General features: G+C 45.9%; 1 protein-coding gene across 1 annotated transcript in view; it reads right to left on the bottom strand.

Moving 5' to 3' along the window:
- The window catches only part of LOC126456301 (leucine-rich repeat-containing protein 15-like), a gene marked incomplete at its 5' end in the record, with an annotated part of 93280 nt that overhangs the window by 31757 nt on the left and 41439 nt on the right, over positions 1–20084 (bottom strand). Inside the window, one exon of the mRNA XM_050092052.1 lies at positions 13304–13599. Within this exon, the coding sequence (XP_049948009.1) occupies positions 13304–13599 (296 nt within the window). The remainder of the gene's footprint in view (positions 1–13303; positions 13600–20084) is intronic.

Below are 20084 nucleotides of genomic sequence, written 5' to 3' on the forward strand. Positions count from 1 at the left end.
GCGGCACTAGAGCAGTCAGGTTGGAGCAGTGAGGTCTGCGTCCACATGGCTCGCCCGACCATTGCCACCACGCATCACTTGAGCTGGGCCACGGTCTTGGTGGATCGTGGGTCTGTTGTCCTACCGGAATACGCGTTTTGGCTCGCCGATCGTTCATGAGTCGGCTGTGTGTGTGTGCATTGACTCCCGATTTGTCTTCATGTGTGCTTAGTTACTGTTGGGTATCGTTCAGGTGTTTGTCAGGTTGTGTGTATAGCTGGTGTTATTTCCACTGACGACTATTTCAGATGTTGTCGGCATTCTGAGAGGAGTCGGTCAGTTGCTGCGGACCAGGGAAGTTATCTCCGCGCGAAGCAGTCGGCTGGGCCCACTGGCGGTCCCTGCGCAGTGTCGGAGCGTGTGTGGAGTTGTCCAATCGCTACGAGCTTCGTGGTTCACCGACCCAGGACGTCAAAGTTGAGTAGTGGTTTGAAGTACCCAAGCCCAGTCCATTCATGTTGTGAGGTTGGTTTCGGTGGTTCGCTGTTGGGAAGGTTTTGCTGTGAGGAACACAGAGTGTTTGTATTGCTGAAATTTAGCGCCATGCGGTGAAATTAACTATTTTGGTTGACTACAATTCAAATGCACCAGCGGAAATTTCTGCCTTGTGGCCGTTGGCGTTCCGGTTACCTGCCCTGGCCACTAACGTAATTCCAGGCAGTGTCCCTTCCTCACCTGTTGTTACTGTCCAACATGGTGTGTAGTTTTGACAGCTTAATACATATACATATTTGATTATGGATAATTGAGAATGCAACATGGCGGCGAGTGAGTGACGTGCGTTAGCGTGGCCCGCAAGTTTACGTGAAATCTGGAGGTGTTTTAAGCAGTTAGGTTAGTCTACATATACTAAAGCCGTATATCTACTGCCGAGTGTCGTATTTTACATCACATACTGAGCACCAATTACACGGAATCGCACTTAAAATGGAAAATCGCCGAACAACGCGCAGTGCTGCCAACGGCCAGGCCGGCGACAGCGCAGGCGTGGAGTTTACACCGGGAGCTGCGGCCGCCCCGCCCGGCATCGCTGACATCGCCGCACTCGTGAAGGCTGAGGTGAGGTGAGTGCCGCGCTGCAGGCTAAGGAGACGCTCGGGCTCGTTGTTCAAACCATCACTGATGCTGTCACTGCAGCAGTGACGGACCAAATACAGAAAACTCTGGAGGCGAATGCGAGCGAGACCCGTGCACTGGACACATCGTTAAAAGCAAGTGAGGAGAAAGCACGACTGCTAGAACAGAAATTGATCGAGAAGACGGACGAGCTCGAACAATATTAGAGACGCAATAATCTCAGACTGTTCGGCGTTCCAGAGAGCAGCAGAGAGAACACGGATGAACTTGTGATAAACCTTGTCCAAGAAAAGCTAGGCGTGCAGGTGACTCTGAGTGACATTGACAGAAGTCATAGGGTGGGTCGTAAGTCGCCAGGTTCTACAAAACCAAGACCTATAATAGTGAAATTTATGTCGTATAGGAAAAGATCTGAAATCTTCAGAGCAAAGAAGAATTTCGCGAAGTCGGGTCTGACAGTACGCGAGGATCTCACCTCGGAAAGACTAAACATTTTGAAGAGCGCGATTTCGAAATTTGTGCTACAGAACGTATAGACAAATGACGGCAGGATAATGGTTAAGACCGAAAATGGAAAGAAAACAATTTGCAGTGTTAATGAACTCGAAAGCCTGTGCTTTAGAAGCTAAATCATGTCTAATCTTGCTGCCACTAACCTATATGTTTATATTGTTTACACTGTCAACCATATCTTAACTAATGTATTATCAAATTGTTCGTTTCTCTACATAACTATTTTTTTTATCTCTAATTATTTTTTCTCGTGTAATTTTTGTTATTATTTGTATTATCAACTTTTCGTTTCTCCACATAACTATTTTCATCTTTAATTGTTTTTCTCATGTAATTTTGTTAATTATTACATAAGGTAGTCTCACTGCCATCCGTAATTAGCAACCCACCATCATACTTTAGTTGTTATCCTCATAAGTGAAATTAATATCACACTCTTTCGTAACGTGCAGATTACTGTGTTTAGCGAAATTCCTTCCCCTGCCAGCCCACGGCTACTTCCAGAACCGTTGCAGACCTCGCTGACCTTGGCCGCAGATCCTGTTGCCTCCCTGGGGACCCGCCGCTTTTACTGCACAGAACTGGGAGGACACTCCATTACCCCCCTCCCCCCCCCCTTCAAACGCCTTCCGCATTTCCTCATGCCAGACCCTCTTGTCACCGCCAACCACGACCCGCAAACATCGCTCGGCAGCCTCCTCGGGCAATCAACACCCGAACGCACCAATCTGCATACTGCACATGCAAATGCCCAGTCTCTGCCAGCTCACTTCGACGAGTTCAAATATATATTTCAAACTGCTGATATACACATAACACTTTTGTCAGAGACTTGGCTCAAACCAAGTATTCCTACAACTTCCGTAAATCTAGATGGCTATATCTTTCTCAGGCACGACAGATGCAACAGACGAGGGGACGGAGTACGGGCGTACATACGCTCTGATTTGTCACCTACAGTACTACACACATCCGACAACAATGTAGATAAACGAGTGGAATATATGTTCATAGAGATCAAATCACTTAACAGAAAGTGATTAATATGTGTCCTTTACAAACCTCCTAAAGTAGGTGAGTTCGCTTGCTTCGAAACTGCCCTCTCTAGTCTCGAGTCGTCATATGAACATGTAATTATAGCAGGTGACACTAAAATTAATTTTCTGTGCAATAGTCCTTCCACTGGGAAATTTAAGAGGATGCTGTCTTCCTCAAATATGACGCTAATTCAGCTGGCACCTACTCATCACACGACTACCAGTCACACTTTCATAGATATATTCGCAACGAAAGCTCCGAACAGAATAATCCGCATCTCTCAAATATCTGCGCTTGGCATGTCTGCCCATGACATCATTTCCGTGACGTATTCACTAGAATTCCCTAGAAAAAAAACAAAAACTGTATACATACCGAGACCTCAAACGCGTCAATTTGCCTGAACTCGAAACTGAGGCACAAGAAATAGTTTGGGGGATGACCTCTTCTCCCCTCATGGACATAAACGACAAACTCCAGGATTTCACTAACAAAATTACGCAACTATATGACAAATATGCTCCAATAAAGACCAGAAAATTAAAAAGGCAACCTGCACCTTGGCTGACATGAACTAAATCAGCTCATGAATCTCAGAGATGCGGCACATCGAGCATACAAGATACACCCTACACCTGAAAATCATGCTGTATACGAGCAGAAACGAAACAAAGTCAGTCAAGCGGTGAGAAACGCTAAGCTCAGACATGCCCGGGCATTAGCTGACAATAGATGTAGACCAGCTATCCTGTGGAAAAATCTCCATAGTCTCGGTTTAGTCAAAATAAAAGTTGCGGAAAATCCCATGGTCCCAGCTGAAGAACTAAACCGATTCTTCACATTACCTACAACCAAAACTGAACCGCAAAAAAAAAAAAAAAAAAAAAAAAAAAAACAGAGAATCATTGATTACTTCATGGGGATGAACGACTGTAGCAAAGAAAAATTCTATCTACAGTACGTCACTTGCAGTACTATCAAGAAAGCCATAATGCGGATCAGATCAGCATCTACTGGACATGATGGTATCACTATCCAGATGGTAAAACTTATTATTGACTAACTACTGCCCTCTATAACAGACATTTTCAGCGATTCAGTAATCACAAGTGTTTTCCCTGAGGCCTGGAAACTGGGACAAATTAAGCCACTGCCTAAAAAGGACATCGCCACAGCACCCTCTGACTACTGCCCCATCTGCCTTCTTCCTGCACTATCAAAGGCCTTAGAATATATAGTTCATGACCAGCTCACCAACTACCTAACTACTAACAACCTACTAGACGAATACCAATCAGGTTTCCGTAAACATCGAAGCACAACATCCGCTCAGATAAAGGTGACAGATGACCTGAAACTTGCCATGGACAGACAAGAAGCGACTATCATTTGCTTCTTAGATTTCAGCAAAGCATTTGATACTGTCGACTTCGACACCTTACTAGCCAAACTTAGCGGTCTAAATTTCTTACCAAGTGCATCGCAATGGTTTCGCTCATACATGACGTCTCGTCAGCAACGCGTCCTGTCTGGAAATATAAAATCACAATGGCGGCAGGTAGTGTCAGGCGTTCCCCAAGCTCAGTATTAGGTCCTATACTCTTCCCTCTGTATGTCAATGATGTGTCATCGGTTCTGACCTATTGCAAATACCATACGAGGTGCATTCTAGTTATAAGGCCTCCGATTTTTTTTCTAAGTAACTACTCACCCGAAATCGATGAAACTGGCGTTGCTTCTCGACGTAATCGCCCTGCAGACGTACACATTTTTCACAACGCTGACGCCATGATTTCATGGCAGCGGCGAAGGCTTCTTTAGGAGTCTGTTTTGACCACTGGAAAATCGCTCAGGCAACAGCAGCACGGCTGGTGAAAGTAAGGCCACGGAGAGTGTCTTTCATTGTTGGAAAAAGCCAAAAGTCACTAGGAGCCAGGTCAGGTGAGTAGGGAGCATGAGGAATCACTTCATAGTTGTTACACGAAGAAACTGTTGCGTAACGTTAGCTCGATGTGCGGGTGCGTTGTCTTGGTGAAACAGCACATGCGCAGCCCTTCCCGGACGTTTTTGTCGCAGTGCAGGAAGGAATTTGTTCTTCAAAACATTTTCGTAAGATGCACCTGTTACCGTAGTGCCCTTTGGAATGCAATGGGTAAGGATTACGCCCTCGCTGTCCCAGAACATGACACCACCATTATTTCAGCACTGGCGGTTACCCGAAATTTTTTTGGTTGCGGTGAATCTGTGTGCTTCCATTGAGCTGACTGGCGCTTTGTTTCTGGATTGAAAAATGGCATCCACGTCTCATCCATTGTCACAACCGACGAAAAGAAAGTCCCATTCATGCTGTCATTGTGCTTCAACATTGCTTGGCAACATGCCACACAGGCAGCCATGTGGTCGTCCGTTAGCATTCGTGGCACCCACCTGGATGACACTTTTCGCATTTTCAGGTCGTCATGCAGGATTGTGTGCACAGAACCTACAGATATGCGAACTCTGGAGGCGATCTGTTCAACAGTCTTCGGCGATCCCCCAAAACAATTCTCTCCACTTTCACGATCATGTCATCAGACCAACTTGTGCGAGCCCGGGGCTGTTTTGGTTTGTTGTCACATGATGTTCTGCCTTCATTAAACTGTCGCACCAACGAACGCACTTTCGCCAAATCCATAACTCCATCACCACATGTCTCCTTCAACTATCGATGAATTTCAATTGGTTTCACACCCCGCAAATTCAGAAAACGAATGATTGCACGCTGTTCAAGTAAGGAAAACGTCGCCATTTTAAGTATTTAAAACAGTTTTCATTCTCGCCGCTGGCGGTAAAATTCCATCTGCCGTATGGTGCTGCCATCTCTGGGACGTATTGACAATGAACGCGGTCTCATTTTAAAACAATGCGCATGTTTCTATCTCTTTCCAGTCTGGAGAAAAAAAATCGGAGGTCTTAGAACTTGAATGCACCTCGTATGTGTGCTGATGACCTTCAGTTATATCTAAGTGTGAAACCAAGCGATCTCAAGAAAGCTATTGAAAATTTCAATACTGGCCTCGATTCACTGTCAAAATGGGCACAGGACATAGGTGTAAAACTATACCCATCTAAAACCCAAGCGGTACTTGTTGGTCACTCTAAGCTCATTAGCCCAAAACATCGGGAATCTGTACCACCTCTTATACTAAATGGAACAAATATTCTCTCCCTCAGCAAAGAGTTTGGGAGTAATAATAGATGAAAATCTAAATTGGACAGAGCACGTAACTGCAGTGTGCAAAAAAGCCTCATCATCCCTTCATGTCCTACAAAAATATAAAAAACTCTTCCCTTCCGATCTGAAAAAGAAATTAGTACAAACGCTTATACTCCCAATCATTGACTACAGCGATATTATCCTACAAGGCCTCTCTCAGGAAAGTATCGGACGTCTAGAACTGGTCATGAATGCCTGCGTCCGATATATCTGTGACGTTCGACTTTTTGATCACATTTCGCCAGCATATGCAAAATTGTCCTGGCTGCGTGCAGACAAACGCAGAGATTTCCATACACTCTGGCTCATCTACTGCCTTATAAATGTACACTGTCCCTCATATCTCTCTTCGTCCCTAACGCTCATGTCGGAACAACATGACGGAAACACACGTTCCCATTATAATAAAATCCTCTCCGTTCCACTGCATCGCTCAGTCACCTTCTCCAAGTTCTTTACAGTAGCGGGAACCCAACTTTGGAATAACCTCCCTCGTTATGTTAGAGAACTTAAAAACATGTCCGGCTTCAAAAAACAGTTAATGTCGTATCTACTTAAGCAACAGTAATTCCTTCCTCTGTACATGAATGCACTTCACCTCATTACTTCCCTCTTTCCCCCTCATTAAATCTCCCTTCCCCAAAACTCGCTATACTAGTAAACATCCTACTTTACACACCAAGATATTAATGTACATCTGCACAAACCTTCATTACTATTGCCAATCTTTCTCATGTTTGTCATTATTATTTGATTTTCTTTTACTGTTATTATTATTGCTTTTATCATAATCTGTATGTATAGCACTTGTTGTAAAAATACTGCCGCATTTACTTTATTAGGTCTTAGTCACTACTCTTTATTCATATTGTCACTAGAGTAAGCTAATTTTCTCATTTAAACTATGGCCATGATGTAATCCTGATGTGTGGAATGCTGCATGTGTGGAACACTGGTCCGATGTAAGAGAGGGCCTGATGGCCCTAATCTGATCAGGTTAAATAAATAAATAAATCATTCCCGTAAAATTTTTTGTTTGAATTCTCATGTACCGATTGGTGGCAAGCAAGTCGTTTTTCGATACCTTGGTTGGGCTCTGACGGATCAAGTATAGTTGGGCCCACCACTTTAATCACCTAAGTGAACGAGGGCAGACAGACTCCCTGGAGGCTTCTGAGTGCTGCTGTCTTTACTGTCTTTCTCACCGGTGTTTGATTGTCTGTTTGTAATCTATCGTAGCCAATGATTTAAAAAATCTTGGTTTTACTGTGTTTTATGTAAGTAAGTTTGAATTATGCCAAGTGGATGTTTGCTGGATGGTTATTGCCATTGTGTTGTCTTTTCTTTAAGTCCGGTTTCAGTTACTTAAAACTTAAGGCTTATGGCTACTTTTTTTAAATTTAGGAAGATCAATTTTGGGCCTTCAGCCTTGGAACCTTACACTTAAAATTACCTTTCAAGCTTAAACACTGCGGCTTGGAAACTTATTCGTAAAATTACCTTTCGAACATAAACATTGCGGCCTTCTGCCTTTGAGAGGTTATGGTAATGCATTTTAAGGTCTTGAGAACATTATTTCAGTCAAGCTGTCATATATAGGGTGAGTCACCTAACGTTACCGCCGGATGTATTTCGTAATCCACATCAAATACTGACGAACCGATTCCACGGACCGAACGTGAGGAGAGGGGCTAGTGTAACTGTTTAATACAAACCATACAAAAATGCACGGAAGTATGTTTTTTAACACAAACCTACGTTTTTTTTTAAATGGAACCACGTTAGTTTTGTTAGCACATCTGAACATATAAATAAATACGTAATCAGTGCCATTTGTTGCATTGTAAAATCTTAATTACATCCGGAGATATTGTAACCTAAAGTTGACGCTTGAACCCTCCAACGTTCAGTTGCGTATTGTAACACGTACGGGCCACGGTCGGCGAGCAGCATCTGCAGGGACATGTTTACGATGACGACCGTGTTTGCGAGTGTGGCAGTAGTGAACTGCTGTGGTTTGGTCTAGCTGTCGCAGTGTCCGAATGTAGCGCTTGCTGCTATTGTTATTCTGCATTCGTCTCCGCACGCAGACCAACTGTAGTACACCGTGTTACCAGATGTCTGTGATGGTGTAGTGTTGTAGGAACTGTGACCATGATGTATTCGAACTCTGAAAAGGCGGAGATGATACTCATCTATGGCGAGTGTCGACGAAATGCAGCTGAAGCCTGCAGGGTGTATGCAGAATGGTGCCCGGACAGAGAGCATCCAACGCGCCGCACATTGCAGAACATCTACCGCCAACTGTATGCAACAGGTATGGTCGTAGCACGCAAACGGGTCCGTAACAGGCCCGTCACAGGAGAAGCGGGTTCAGTTGGTGTGTTAGCTGCTGTTGCCATGAACCCACACATGAGTACACGGGACATTGCGAGAGCCGGTGGACTGAGTCAAACTAGTGTCGTGCGCATACTGCATCGTCACCGCTTTCACCCGTTTATTGTGTCGCTATATCAGCAATTACATGGTGATGACTTTAATCATCGAGTGCAATTCTGTCAATGGGCATTTACAGAGAATGCGTTGCAGTTCTACCTGTTTACCGATGAAGCGGGTTTCACAAACCACGGGGCAGTGAATCTACGGAACATGCATTACTGGTCCGTGGACAATCCTCGCTCAGACAGGTAGAGCGACAGCGACCGCAGACTGTAAATGTATGCTGCGGAATCATTGGCGACCACCTCATTGGTCCTCACTTCATTGCAGGGCCCCAAACAGCTGCCACATACATCGCGTTTCTACAGAATGATCTGCCAACGTTGCTCGAAAATGTCCCACTGGAAACGCGTCGACGTATGTGGTATCAGCATGATGGTGCACATTCCGCAGTTAACGCTAGGCTGACCTTTGACAGGATGTTCGACGGCGTTTCATAGGACGTGGAGGACGCATAAATTGGCCAGCCCGTTCTCCTGATCTTACACCTCTGGACTTCTTTCTGTGGGATACGTTAAAGGAGAATGTGTACCGTGATATGCCTACAACCCCAGAGGATATGAAACAACGTATTGTGGCAGCCTGCGGCGACATTACACCAGATGTACTGCGGCGTGTACGACATTCATTACGCCAGAGACTGCAGTTGTGTGCAGCAAATGATGGCCACCACATTGAACATCTATTGACCTGACATGTCGGGACACACACTATGCCACTCCGTAATTGAAAACGGAAACCACGTGTGTACGTGTACCTCACCCCCCATGGTAATGCACATGTGCATCAGTGAAAAAGACCAATAAAATGGTGTTAGCATGTGGACGTAATGTGCTGTTCCAGTCTCTTCTGTACCTAAGGTCCATCACCGTTCCCTTTGGATCCCTACGTAATTCGGTGCTCTCCGATACACACGATCGAACAGCGGAGTGGTACTTAAGCGTCAACTTTAGGTTACAATATCTCCGGATGTAATTAACAATTTACAATGCAACAAACGGCACTGATTACGTATTTGTTTATATGTTCAGGTGTGCTAACAAAACTAACGGGGTTTTATTTTAAAAAACGGAGATTTGTGTTAAAAAACATTCTTCCGTGCATTTTTTTATGGTTTGTATTAACAAATTACACTAGCCCCTCTCCTCACGTTCGGTCTGTGGAATGGATTCGTCAGTATTTGATGTGGTTTACGAAATATAGCCAGCGGTAATGTTAGATGACTCACCCTGTATATACACTCCTGGAAATTGAAATAAGAACACCCTGAATTCATTGTCCCAGGAAGGGGAAACTTTATTGACACATTCCTGGGGTCAGATACATCACATGATCACGCTTACAGAACCACAGGCACATAGACACAGGCAACAGAGCATGCACAATGTCGGCACTAGTACAGTGTATATCCACCTTTCGCAGCAATGCAGGCTGCTATTCTCCCATGGAGACGATCGTAGAGATGCTGGATGTAGTCCTGTGGAACGGCTTGCCATGCCATTTCCACTTGGCGCCTCAGTTGGACCAGCGTTCGTGCTGGACGTGCAGACCGCGTGAGACGTTGCTTCATCCAGTCCCAAACATGCTCAATGGGGGACAGATCCGGAGATCTTGCTGGCCAGGGTAGTTGACTTACACCTTCTAGAGCACGTTGGGTGGAACGGGATACATGCGGACGTGCATTGTCCTGTTGGAACAGCAAGTTCCCTTGCCGGTCTAGGAATGGTAGAACGATGGGTTCGATGACGGTTTGGATGTACCGTGCACTATTCAGTGTCCCCTCGACGATCACCAGTGGTGTACGGCCAGTGTAGGAGATCGCTCCCCACACCATGATGCCGGGTGTTGGCCCTGTGTGCCTCGGTCGTATGCAGTCCTGATTGTGGCGCTCACCTGCACGGCGCCAAACACGCATACGACCATCATTGGCACCAAGGCAGAAGCGACTCTCATCGCTGAAGACGACACGTCTCCATTCGTCCCTCCATTCACGCCTGTCGCGACACCACTGGAGGCGGGCTGCACGATGTTGGGGCGTGAGCGGAAGACGGCCTAACGGTGTGCGGGACCGTAGCCCAGCTTCATGGAGACAGTTGCGAATGGTCCTCGCCGATACCCCAGGAGCAACAGTGTCCCTAATTTGCTGGGAAGTGGCGGTGCGGTCCCCTACGGCACTGCGTAGGATCCTACGGTCTTGGCGTGCATCCGTGCGTCGCTGCGGTCCGGTCCCAGGTCGACGGGCACGTGCACCTTCCGCCGACCACTGGCGACAACATCGATGTACTGTGGAGACCTCACGCCCCACGTGTTGAGCAATTCGGCGGTACGTCCACCCGGCCTCCCGCATGCCCGCTATACGCCCTCGCTCAAAGTCCGTCAACTGCACATACGGTTCACGTCCACGCTGTCGCGGCATGCTACCAGTGTTAAAGACTGCGATGGAGCTCCGTATGCCACGGCAAACTGGCTGACACTGACGGCGGCGGTGCATAAATGCTGCGCAGCTAGCGCCATTCGACGGCCAACACCGCGGTTCCTGGTGTGTCCGCTGTGCCGTGCGTGTGGTCATTGCTTGTACAGCCCTCTAGCAGTGTCCGGAGCAAGTATGGTGGGTCTGACAAACCGGTGTCAATGTGTTCTTTTTTCCATTTCCAGGCGTATATATATATATATATATATATATATATATATATATATAGTACCTTATTGATTTTTAAGATTTCTTGTTTGGAGGCCTTCAGCCGTCAAAGATTTGGAGTTTGAAACACGTAGTTGTAAAAGTTCGGCTATGTGCCGCGTTGGTTGTAAATGTGCTATTAAATTACAATTTTAAGGTGAAACTGACTCTTTCCACAGTCCTAACCACCTGTTCTGTCCAGCGGGTTTAGCGGATGTCGCATTAACCATACAACTGCAGCAGTGTTTTAATTCAAAATAAGTTATTGGAGTTACAATTCTCTGTGATAGGTAAAACGGCCGCTATGGTGCATTAATTTGTTCATGGTTAGTGATGTACCATCCCTGATAATGTATATAAGTGCCGTAACCAGCATCATACGTTGTCTGATGCCTGTGAAGGTCACAAAGATGTCGCAGCGTTGTGAGTTTCTGACAAAGTATGAAAGGGGTTTTAATATTGGTCTCCATTTGGCCGACTTGTCGAATCACGCAGTTCTCAGATTTGTGGGGCATTAGGGTGTCATAGTGACTGGATGTTGGACTGCGTTCTCTTCGTCAAGGTTCCAGTGGAGCACATCCGAACACCGCTAGGGGATATAGCTGTATTGTCTACTAAGTACTTCGTAAACCATTCACATCTATGACTGCCATCCGAGAACAAATACTGGACTTCCTGCATTATTCTGTGTTCTCCCGCAACATTGGTCGGAGTCTAGCAACAGCTGGACTAGAGGATTACCTTCCTAGGTGTAAGCTGCTGTGAACGCCTCAACATAAACGGCTGAGTTTGGACTGGAGATTGTCCACACATGTCGTATGTCTCTATGATCGGTATGCATGATTCTGAGGTACATGTGGTCAGCAAAATCTCCAGATCACTTCCCAGTGGAACACGTATGGGACCATGAACGTGAGCTCCGTCCCAATGCCTGTAATCAGGGTATTAGAAATAACAGACGTGGTCCAGGTGGGCGAGACAACAGCTTTGTGATTCCCTTATCAACCGAATAAGCAGTTACATGCAGGTTAGATGGGGCGCAACGGCATAATGATAAGAGGCCTCACCCTGCACAGATCTTTGAAACACGTCTCAGTTTTTTAATGACGAAAATAATGTCAGATACTCCCTTAGCTCCTGAAGTTTCGTTAAGTTTTCCCTTCGTCTTCCGCGTGCTTCACTTTTTTGGTCAATTTAACTGAGGACTTTGTGTACAACTGCTGCTCTGAGAGGAATGGGTTAGAGCAGGAGAGGAACTCATTAAGGGGCGCATCAGAGAAATCAGAAGCCTGATGACACAACAATAAACCTAGTTTTGAGTGTTGTTCATTCTGAAGTGACCATTAGATGTGAATACATGATCTTTGTATAGCGTAAGAAACAGCACTGCCATGCCACGCACATTTAGGAATAGCGTTAGAATCCATATACTACACATACATACATCTGTTTGCAGCTCCAACATGTATATGTATTTTAAAATATGAGTTGGGAGGAAATGATGCCCTTCTTTTAACAAAAACCGTGTCACTTAAAATATAAGGTTGCTGTTTGGCAGGGTACTGTATGAAAAATATACATTATGCCTATCACATACACATTTCACTAAAGAGTATATTTCGTTTTAACGTGTTTTGTTGATGGTCAATGTATACAAAAGAAATTACGTTCAGCAGCACTGCTTCGCTTTGTAGAATTTGTCATAAAAATCCGCATAACGTTCAATAAAGAGACTATCTCAAAATCGGCAATGTGAATAAATAAAAATGAAATAAAACAATGTCCTAACGGTGTCTGCGGAATTATTATTATTCATTCCTTTTTAAATTATTTCAAACGCGTTTTCTCACAGTCATCGTTGGGGAGAACAAAGTTTTCAAATTACTCAAAGACTTTGATAAATCTGAGATAACTTCAAATTATCAATAAAATCTTTCTGGTTGTTTCGGAGCTACATGTTATAAAGTAGCACGACAGGTAGAAGGAACCTACGGTGTAAGTGCCATTTCAGCATCGAGTGGTACTGTTTTACCATTGCCGACACGAACGAGGCGACTTAGTGGTTTTACAAGGAGCCGCATAAGCACCTCGTTATGTCACCTGTGTTGAGTTCGGAAGGGTGTAGATCCACTACAACGTGTGTAGATCTATTAGAACGCACCAGTGTGGTCACGGTAGGAGGCATTTCGTGCTGTAGTACTGACCTGAGGGTGGAGAGCCCGTGGAACGCCTGAGCCGTGACCTTGGCGAGGCGGTTGCGCGCGAGCGACAGGTGTTCGAGGTCGTGCTGCTGCTGGAAGCTGTTCTCGAGCACGACCGGCAGCTGGTTGCCGTCGAGCAGCAGCGTGCGCAGGCGCCGCAGGTCGCTGAACTCGTCGGCCGCCACGTACTTGAACTCGTTGTCGCCCAGGTCGAGCAGCGTCAGGTCGGGCAGCAGGCGGTACACCATGGTGTTCATGTTGGACAGCGCGCAGCCGCGGCAGCGCAGCACGCGCAGCCTCTGCACAGCACGGGAACACCGTCAGACACGCCTGACGTCTAAGGCTACTTACCTCTGCAGGTTGTAAACGATGAAACCTTACAACGTCCACAATGGTGTAGGGAGCGACGAAACGGACAATTTGACAGGCCTATTAGACACGTGATCTATCAAGCTGAGAAACAACCTCGAATACCATGCGCTAATAAGAGCGGGATAGAGCTTGTTTCGAATATTTGTTGAATTACACTGCCCGAAAAAGAATGAGTACATTTGGTATGATGGTGTCGAATTCGAGCCTATGACGAATATGCCACCTGGGGTATAGTAGATGCACCGATATTAGTACAAACGTTGTCCATCAACAGGTACTGTAATTTCATAGCTACTAGAGCGCAAATGTGTTTACTCTTTAAAAGGGCACGCTCACAGCCAGAAGGCTCAGTGTAGTGCAAACGTGTGAAAAAAGCAGGCAACCATACCATCAAGACACCCTCGTGCTTCCTATGGCCAAATGAGCGAGTTTGAAAGGTGTCAAACTGTAGTCTTACGAGTGGTAGAAAGGTCCTTTCGGAGTGTTGCCATACGAGTTGAACGTGATCCGTCAGTTGTACAACTATGCGGCTATCAGTGGTCACGTGAACATTCTCACACCATTGGACGACGTTCTGGACATCCACACAGCACAGACGCGCGTCAGGATCGTCGTGTTGTAAGGGCAGCAGTGGCAGATCTTACAGCTGTCGCAGCACAGATAAGGGGGCTTATGAGCCGAGAAGTGTCAACACGAACTGTTGCGAACCGTTTACAAGCAGAGGGATTATGGGCATGCACAGCTCTAGCCCATCTCCCACTCACGCCACAGCATCTACGTTCAAAGCTCGGCCGATGCTGTCAGAGGAGTACTTGGAAGATGGAATGGCGCGCCACAGTCTTTAAGGAAGAAAGCAGACTCTGCTTTCACGCAAGTAATGGTCGACGTAGACCCAGTCAGCACTGTCTCGTAGAATGTATTCGCCCAAGACAGACTGTCTGTTGTGTGATGAGTTACAACACTCGCTCATCTTTGGTGTTTCTAGAGGAGACGCTAACCAGCGCTCGGTATGTGCAGAATGTTGTTCCAACAGAATAATGCTCGCCTACACATTGCCCATGAAATTCAAAGCACTCTGCAAGACGTGCAGCATCTTCTTTGTCCAGAAAGATCTCTGGACTTGTCTGCAATCGAGCAAGTGTGAGGTATGATGGGACAAGAACTCACTCGTGCGAGTCGTCAACCTGGAAGTCGATCAGCCGTTGCATGACGCATCCTAGGGCAGTATGCTCCATCTGTAAGAGCGCCTGGATGCCAGAATCCGCACTTGCATTGCTTCTCGTGTAAACAACACCACGTATTAATATGGGTGCTTCAGAATGGGTACCTCAGAACCGTTCATACTCCTGATCGGTTAATTCTCTCAGTTTATGTACTTCATGTATCCATTAAACTCGAGTGATCTGTAAATGTATAAAAGGATGTACAAATATTTTTTTTCCGGCGGTGTATTTACAATGTGGAAATAAGTGAAAATTATTTGAGATACAATAATGTTCTATTGTGTAAGACAAAATATTTTAGCAAAAGTAACGACTTCAAGTACATCTAAAAAAAAAAAGAAGGTGATGACCATTTTGTTAAAATAATAAACTCTTTCACAGCGAACAGTAATTAGCAAAGTATCATTAAGTATAGATTACTTCTTTTTGGTACCTTTCTTTAACAGATATTAAGCGTGAATTTTATACAGTTGTATTACATCACCCAAATGCTAAGGAACACGTGATTTTTAGGGTGTTTGACCGCCTTTGGAACGCAATTCAACCGCGATGCTCTCTTGCACGGATCTAACACATCCATGATGAAAATTTCCTGGCAGATTAAAACTGTGTGCCGGACCGAGACTCGAACTCGGGACCTTTGCCTTTCGCGTGCAAGTGCTCGACAAACTGAGCTACCCAAGCACGACTCACGCCCCGTCCTCACAGCTCCACTTCTGCCAGTACCTCGTCTCCTACCTTCCAAACTTTACAGAAGCTCTCCTGCGAACCTTGCAGAGCTAGCACTCCTGAAAGAAAGGATATGCGGAGACATGGCTTAGCCACAGCCTGGGGAATGTTTCTAGAATGAAATTTTCACTCAACAACGGAGTGTACGCTGATATGAAACTTCCTGGCAGATTAAAGTCCGGCACACAGTTTTAATCTGCCAGGAAGTTTCATATCAGCGCACACTCCGCTGCTGAGTGAAAATTTCATTCTAGAAATCCATGGTGGGTTGCCGGAGGTACGTAGCATCAGATGCCTACTCTCTGGTCAAACAATTCACGTAAATATGGAGCGGTGGTTCTTCGCCATGGCCTTGGCGCCCGACACTACCCCAGTCGTCCTCCATCGCGTTCAGATCAGGCACATTCGTTGGCCAACACATAGACATGACATCTCCGTATTGCTCCTCAAAACATCGTGACGTAGACAGTTATCCTGCTGGAAGATGCCGCCGCTGTAGGGTATAAATCAGGCATGGAGGGATGCAGATGATCCACAATAATGTGAACAAAGTCAGCAGCTGCCACAAGTTCCATGAAAGATCAAGTGGATATCCTCCATAGCATAATAGTGCCCTCGTTGACCTGCGTCCAAGAAGTTGTGCAAGTTTCTAGCAGCTGTTCACTTGGATGATGGCTTATTCGGACACATCGACATTGTGTAATAAGAATCGCGATTCATCCGAACAGGGTACACCTCTCCATTCATACACGGACAAATCGGTATGATCTCTTGATCCCGATCAGATCACACGTTTCTATTGTCCACGGTTCTATATCGTTAGTTCTATACCCATTGTTTTCGTACATGAAGATACACTGAGTCACCATTTGAGTTTGTAGGAGCTGCCTGCTGCCGAGCCCGACGTCTAACATTTGCACTGAACGGTGTGCTCCGAAAAATTTGTGCCCGCACCAGTACACTGTCGTCAGATCTCACACAAATCGTCATGTATCTTAATTTACAGAGCAGGAAAGCCTTCGATTGTTGTATGTTGCAAGCATGAACACAATTTATTGAGTATAAAAAACACACAGAGGGTTAAATTGAGTACATGGAGGGCTGAATTGACACTAAGGAAATACAGTCAGTCGAATGAAGTCCTTGAAAGTCTAGGATCGTAGCCAGTTGTTGCAGTAGTATAACATGCCGGTGTGTGACTTTCCACCAGCGCGATCTCAGTAGATGTGATCGACGCGGTCTGACAAGCTTCGTTAAACACACCCAGCGATCACAGGGTCCCATCACGTGGCGTGACGTGTGGCTCAGGGGAGTGGTGTATGCTGGTGACGCCACTTGCGGTCAACTCGCGTCGATTGCGACGCCCTCTCGGGTGTGGGACATGAACGATGCGCAGGCTGCGACAGCTGCTATAATTTCGGGCCGTTGCAGGTGACAGCCTTGACGTCAAAGATCCGTGATGAGATGTCAATGCGCTAAACCTTATCGCTTACTCATTGTTTCATCGTCCTTCGGTCACTTTCCATAGATGATCACAACAGCAGCACGCTAAGAGTCGACCGACTTCACTGTTACCGATATGATCCGGACCATAAGAATCCGTTCTTCGTCAAACTCGTTTATATCTGTGCAGCCTAGTGATTGTCAAAATTCAACCCGCTGGTCGCATGCTGCCCGAATCAAGTTCTCATGCTTCCGCACTCACTGGCATTACAACGATCCTAATTGGTCGCTGCTGCTCTAATTTACAGCGTCAAGTGTCGAACGCCCACAGATGGCATTCAGTCCCGCAGTTGGAAAAGGTCGTGTTCTGGCTCACCAGCGTATCTATCACTGTTCTGTAATCTCTCGTTCTGTGTCCTACTCAGTGGCGAACGCGTCCTTAGCTTTCATTTGTTTCGTTTCTAACTGTCCTCAGCAACGATGACATCTGTGTATGTGCATTTGACTCTGACAAAATCTTCGATCCAACGTCACTGCATATCGATGCACGACAGTAGATTTTACCCTGCACATTACACTTTCAGGCGGTTATTTCTTGTCTCCTCTCCTGAAAGTGAAAAATACGTTAGGTAGAAAACTTTAGACGAAAAGATATTAGGCTCTCCTTTTATCTTGAAATACTCAAGAGCACCCCACAGAGCATAAACGTTTTCTTTTCCTATCGTTATATGCCAAATGAAATAAAATAATTGAGACGTCGATGTTAAAATGTATGTAAGTCACGAAAGCTAGTTTTTATAGGAGAAACGACAAACTATCGTGGGCATTTTAGAAAGGAATTTGAGCTGTATAAATTCGTTGCGGACCGTAGAGAGCTCCTGTGATACGAACTAATGTGCCTCCAACCTATTGAACTTTTCCCAGCAGCACCAGTATGGAGGAAGAAATTGTATTTGGACAGCCCCCTTATGTGAAACATATTATCTTGGGTCTACATTGGCCTATCCCATGCTCCACGTCCATAATAGGTGTGTACATGACAGTTGAAGGAAGGATGTACTGTTGTCATATGCGGGGGTTATGTTGCTGCTGCTGTTCAGACATTGGGGTTCGGTCGGTGCAGCATGCTTCATATAACGTATAACACCGTTACGTCTGGAACTTACACCACTCATCGGCGTGCGGGCTGCATCGTGATGCTTGGCTATATCCTCTGGCGTCATAGTTGAAGAAGCAGCTGACTAGGAGGTCACTGATTACAATATCGTATCACATTGCTCGTACTGATTCTACCCGTCAGTTACTTGACGCTATCCATCGTTAGCAGTCCTGATTTTAATAGTAAATTATTCACTCTGCAATGCAATACACACTGCTTGAAACTTCCTGGCAGTAACAGTGTGTGGGACACGCAGTACCTTGCCTTCCATGGACAATGGTGTCACCGACACAGCTACCCGTAACGTAAGCAGGAGAGCCTCTGAGATGTTTGAAACGTAGAATGCCGGCCGGAGAGGCCGTGCTGTTCTAGGCGCTGCAGTCTGGAGCCGAGTGACCGCTACGGTCGCAGGTTCGAATCCTGCCTCGGGCATGGACGTGTGTGATGTCCTTATATTAGTTAGGTTTAAGTAGTTCTAAGTTCTAGGGGACTGATGACCACAGAAGTTAAGTCCCATAGTGCTCAGAGCCATTTGACCCAAATTCCCGGCGGGGTCAGGGATTTTCTCTGCCTCGTGATGGCTGGGTGTTGTGTGCTGTCCTTAGGTTAGTTAGGTTTAAGTAGTTCTAAGTTCTAGGGGACTTATGACCACAGCAGTTGAGTCCCATAGTGCTCAGAGCCATTTGAGCCATTTGAACCAAACGTAGAACAGAGAAATTGGCGGAAGTGTGTATGTGAGGTCGAGCTTTGAATCTTACTTGTACATTTTACTAGGTAACAGGATTTCCCAAGTAAAATCAAGAACCGATACTGCCCGATTATGGCCTTTTTATTGGAGAAGGACACAAATTTTTATTTTGATGATCCTGTATTTCCAACAAAATTATAGGGAGGGAAAATAAAACTGGTCCGGGAAAAATACAGTGCTTGAAAAACTACTGAAGCATTCAGAAGATGTTGTGGGATGGCAACGTAACTTTGTACACGCGCACATCTTCAGCGCGTAGGTATCTTATTTGAGTGGCAATTCACGGTGACTCATAGAACGGTCATCGGAATGCATTGGTGTTGTTGGTATTTAGTGTTGTTACCAGAGCTGCTAATTTATATAACAAACATGAACAGCGTCAGATGCTGAATGATCGTTGTGAAGGGCAAAGAGATGGGGTGTACTAGCACGGTTATCAGGACCTAACAGTGTTTGTGTGTCTCTGTTTGGTCGATTGGTGCTCTATCCAAATGTTTGTGGAATCCGCATGTGACAACGGCCCCGATTTTGGACTGCATAGAAACGTGAAAGAGGGTACATTCGCCGACAGCGGATGCGAACACGTCGTGCAATCTTTAAATCTGTACCGGGCATTCGAGAACATAGGATGCAACATTCTGTGCCATCCGGCAACGTTGATCGGAGACTGTCAGCAGTTGGACTAGGGAAGTACCGCACTATGAGCAGACTTCCCTTAACACAGAACTTGGACTGATGCTATGACAGTGAAGCGAGTAGTAGTGATGAATGGTTTCACACTGCGTTTGGCGATGAATCGTGGTCCTGCGCCACCCAGGACGACCATCGTCGACTAGTATGGCGGAGATGTGGGAAAGCTCCCGTTCTTTCAATGTTTTCGAGAGAGTCATTGTTATTACAATTGGCGTCACGGTGTGGGGAGCCATTGGGTGTGACTTCAAATTATAGCTGGTAGAGACTCAGAGAGTTCTGACGGCACAACGGTACGTCACGGACACCTGCGCCCTCATGTATTGTGTCTCATGCGATAGCATCGTGGTACCACTTCCCAGCTGGACAATGTTCGTCCACACACAGCATTGTCTGCGTGTTGTTGCTGTACTCCAGTGG

Source organism: Schistocerca serialis, chromosome 2 (genome assembly GCF_023864345.2).
Source record: "Schistocerca serialis cubense isolate TAMUIC-IGC-003099 chromosome 2, iqSchSeri2.2, whole genome shotgun sequence".
Classification (NCBI taxonomy): Eukaryota; Metazoa; Arthropoda; class Insecta; order Orthoptera; family Acrididae; genus Schistocerca; species Schistocerca serialis.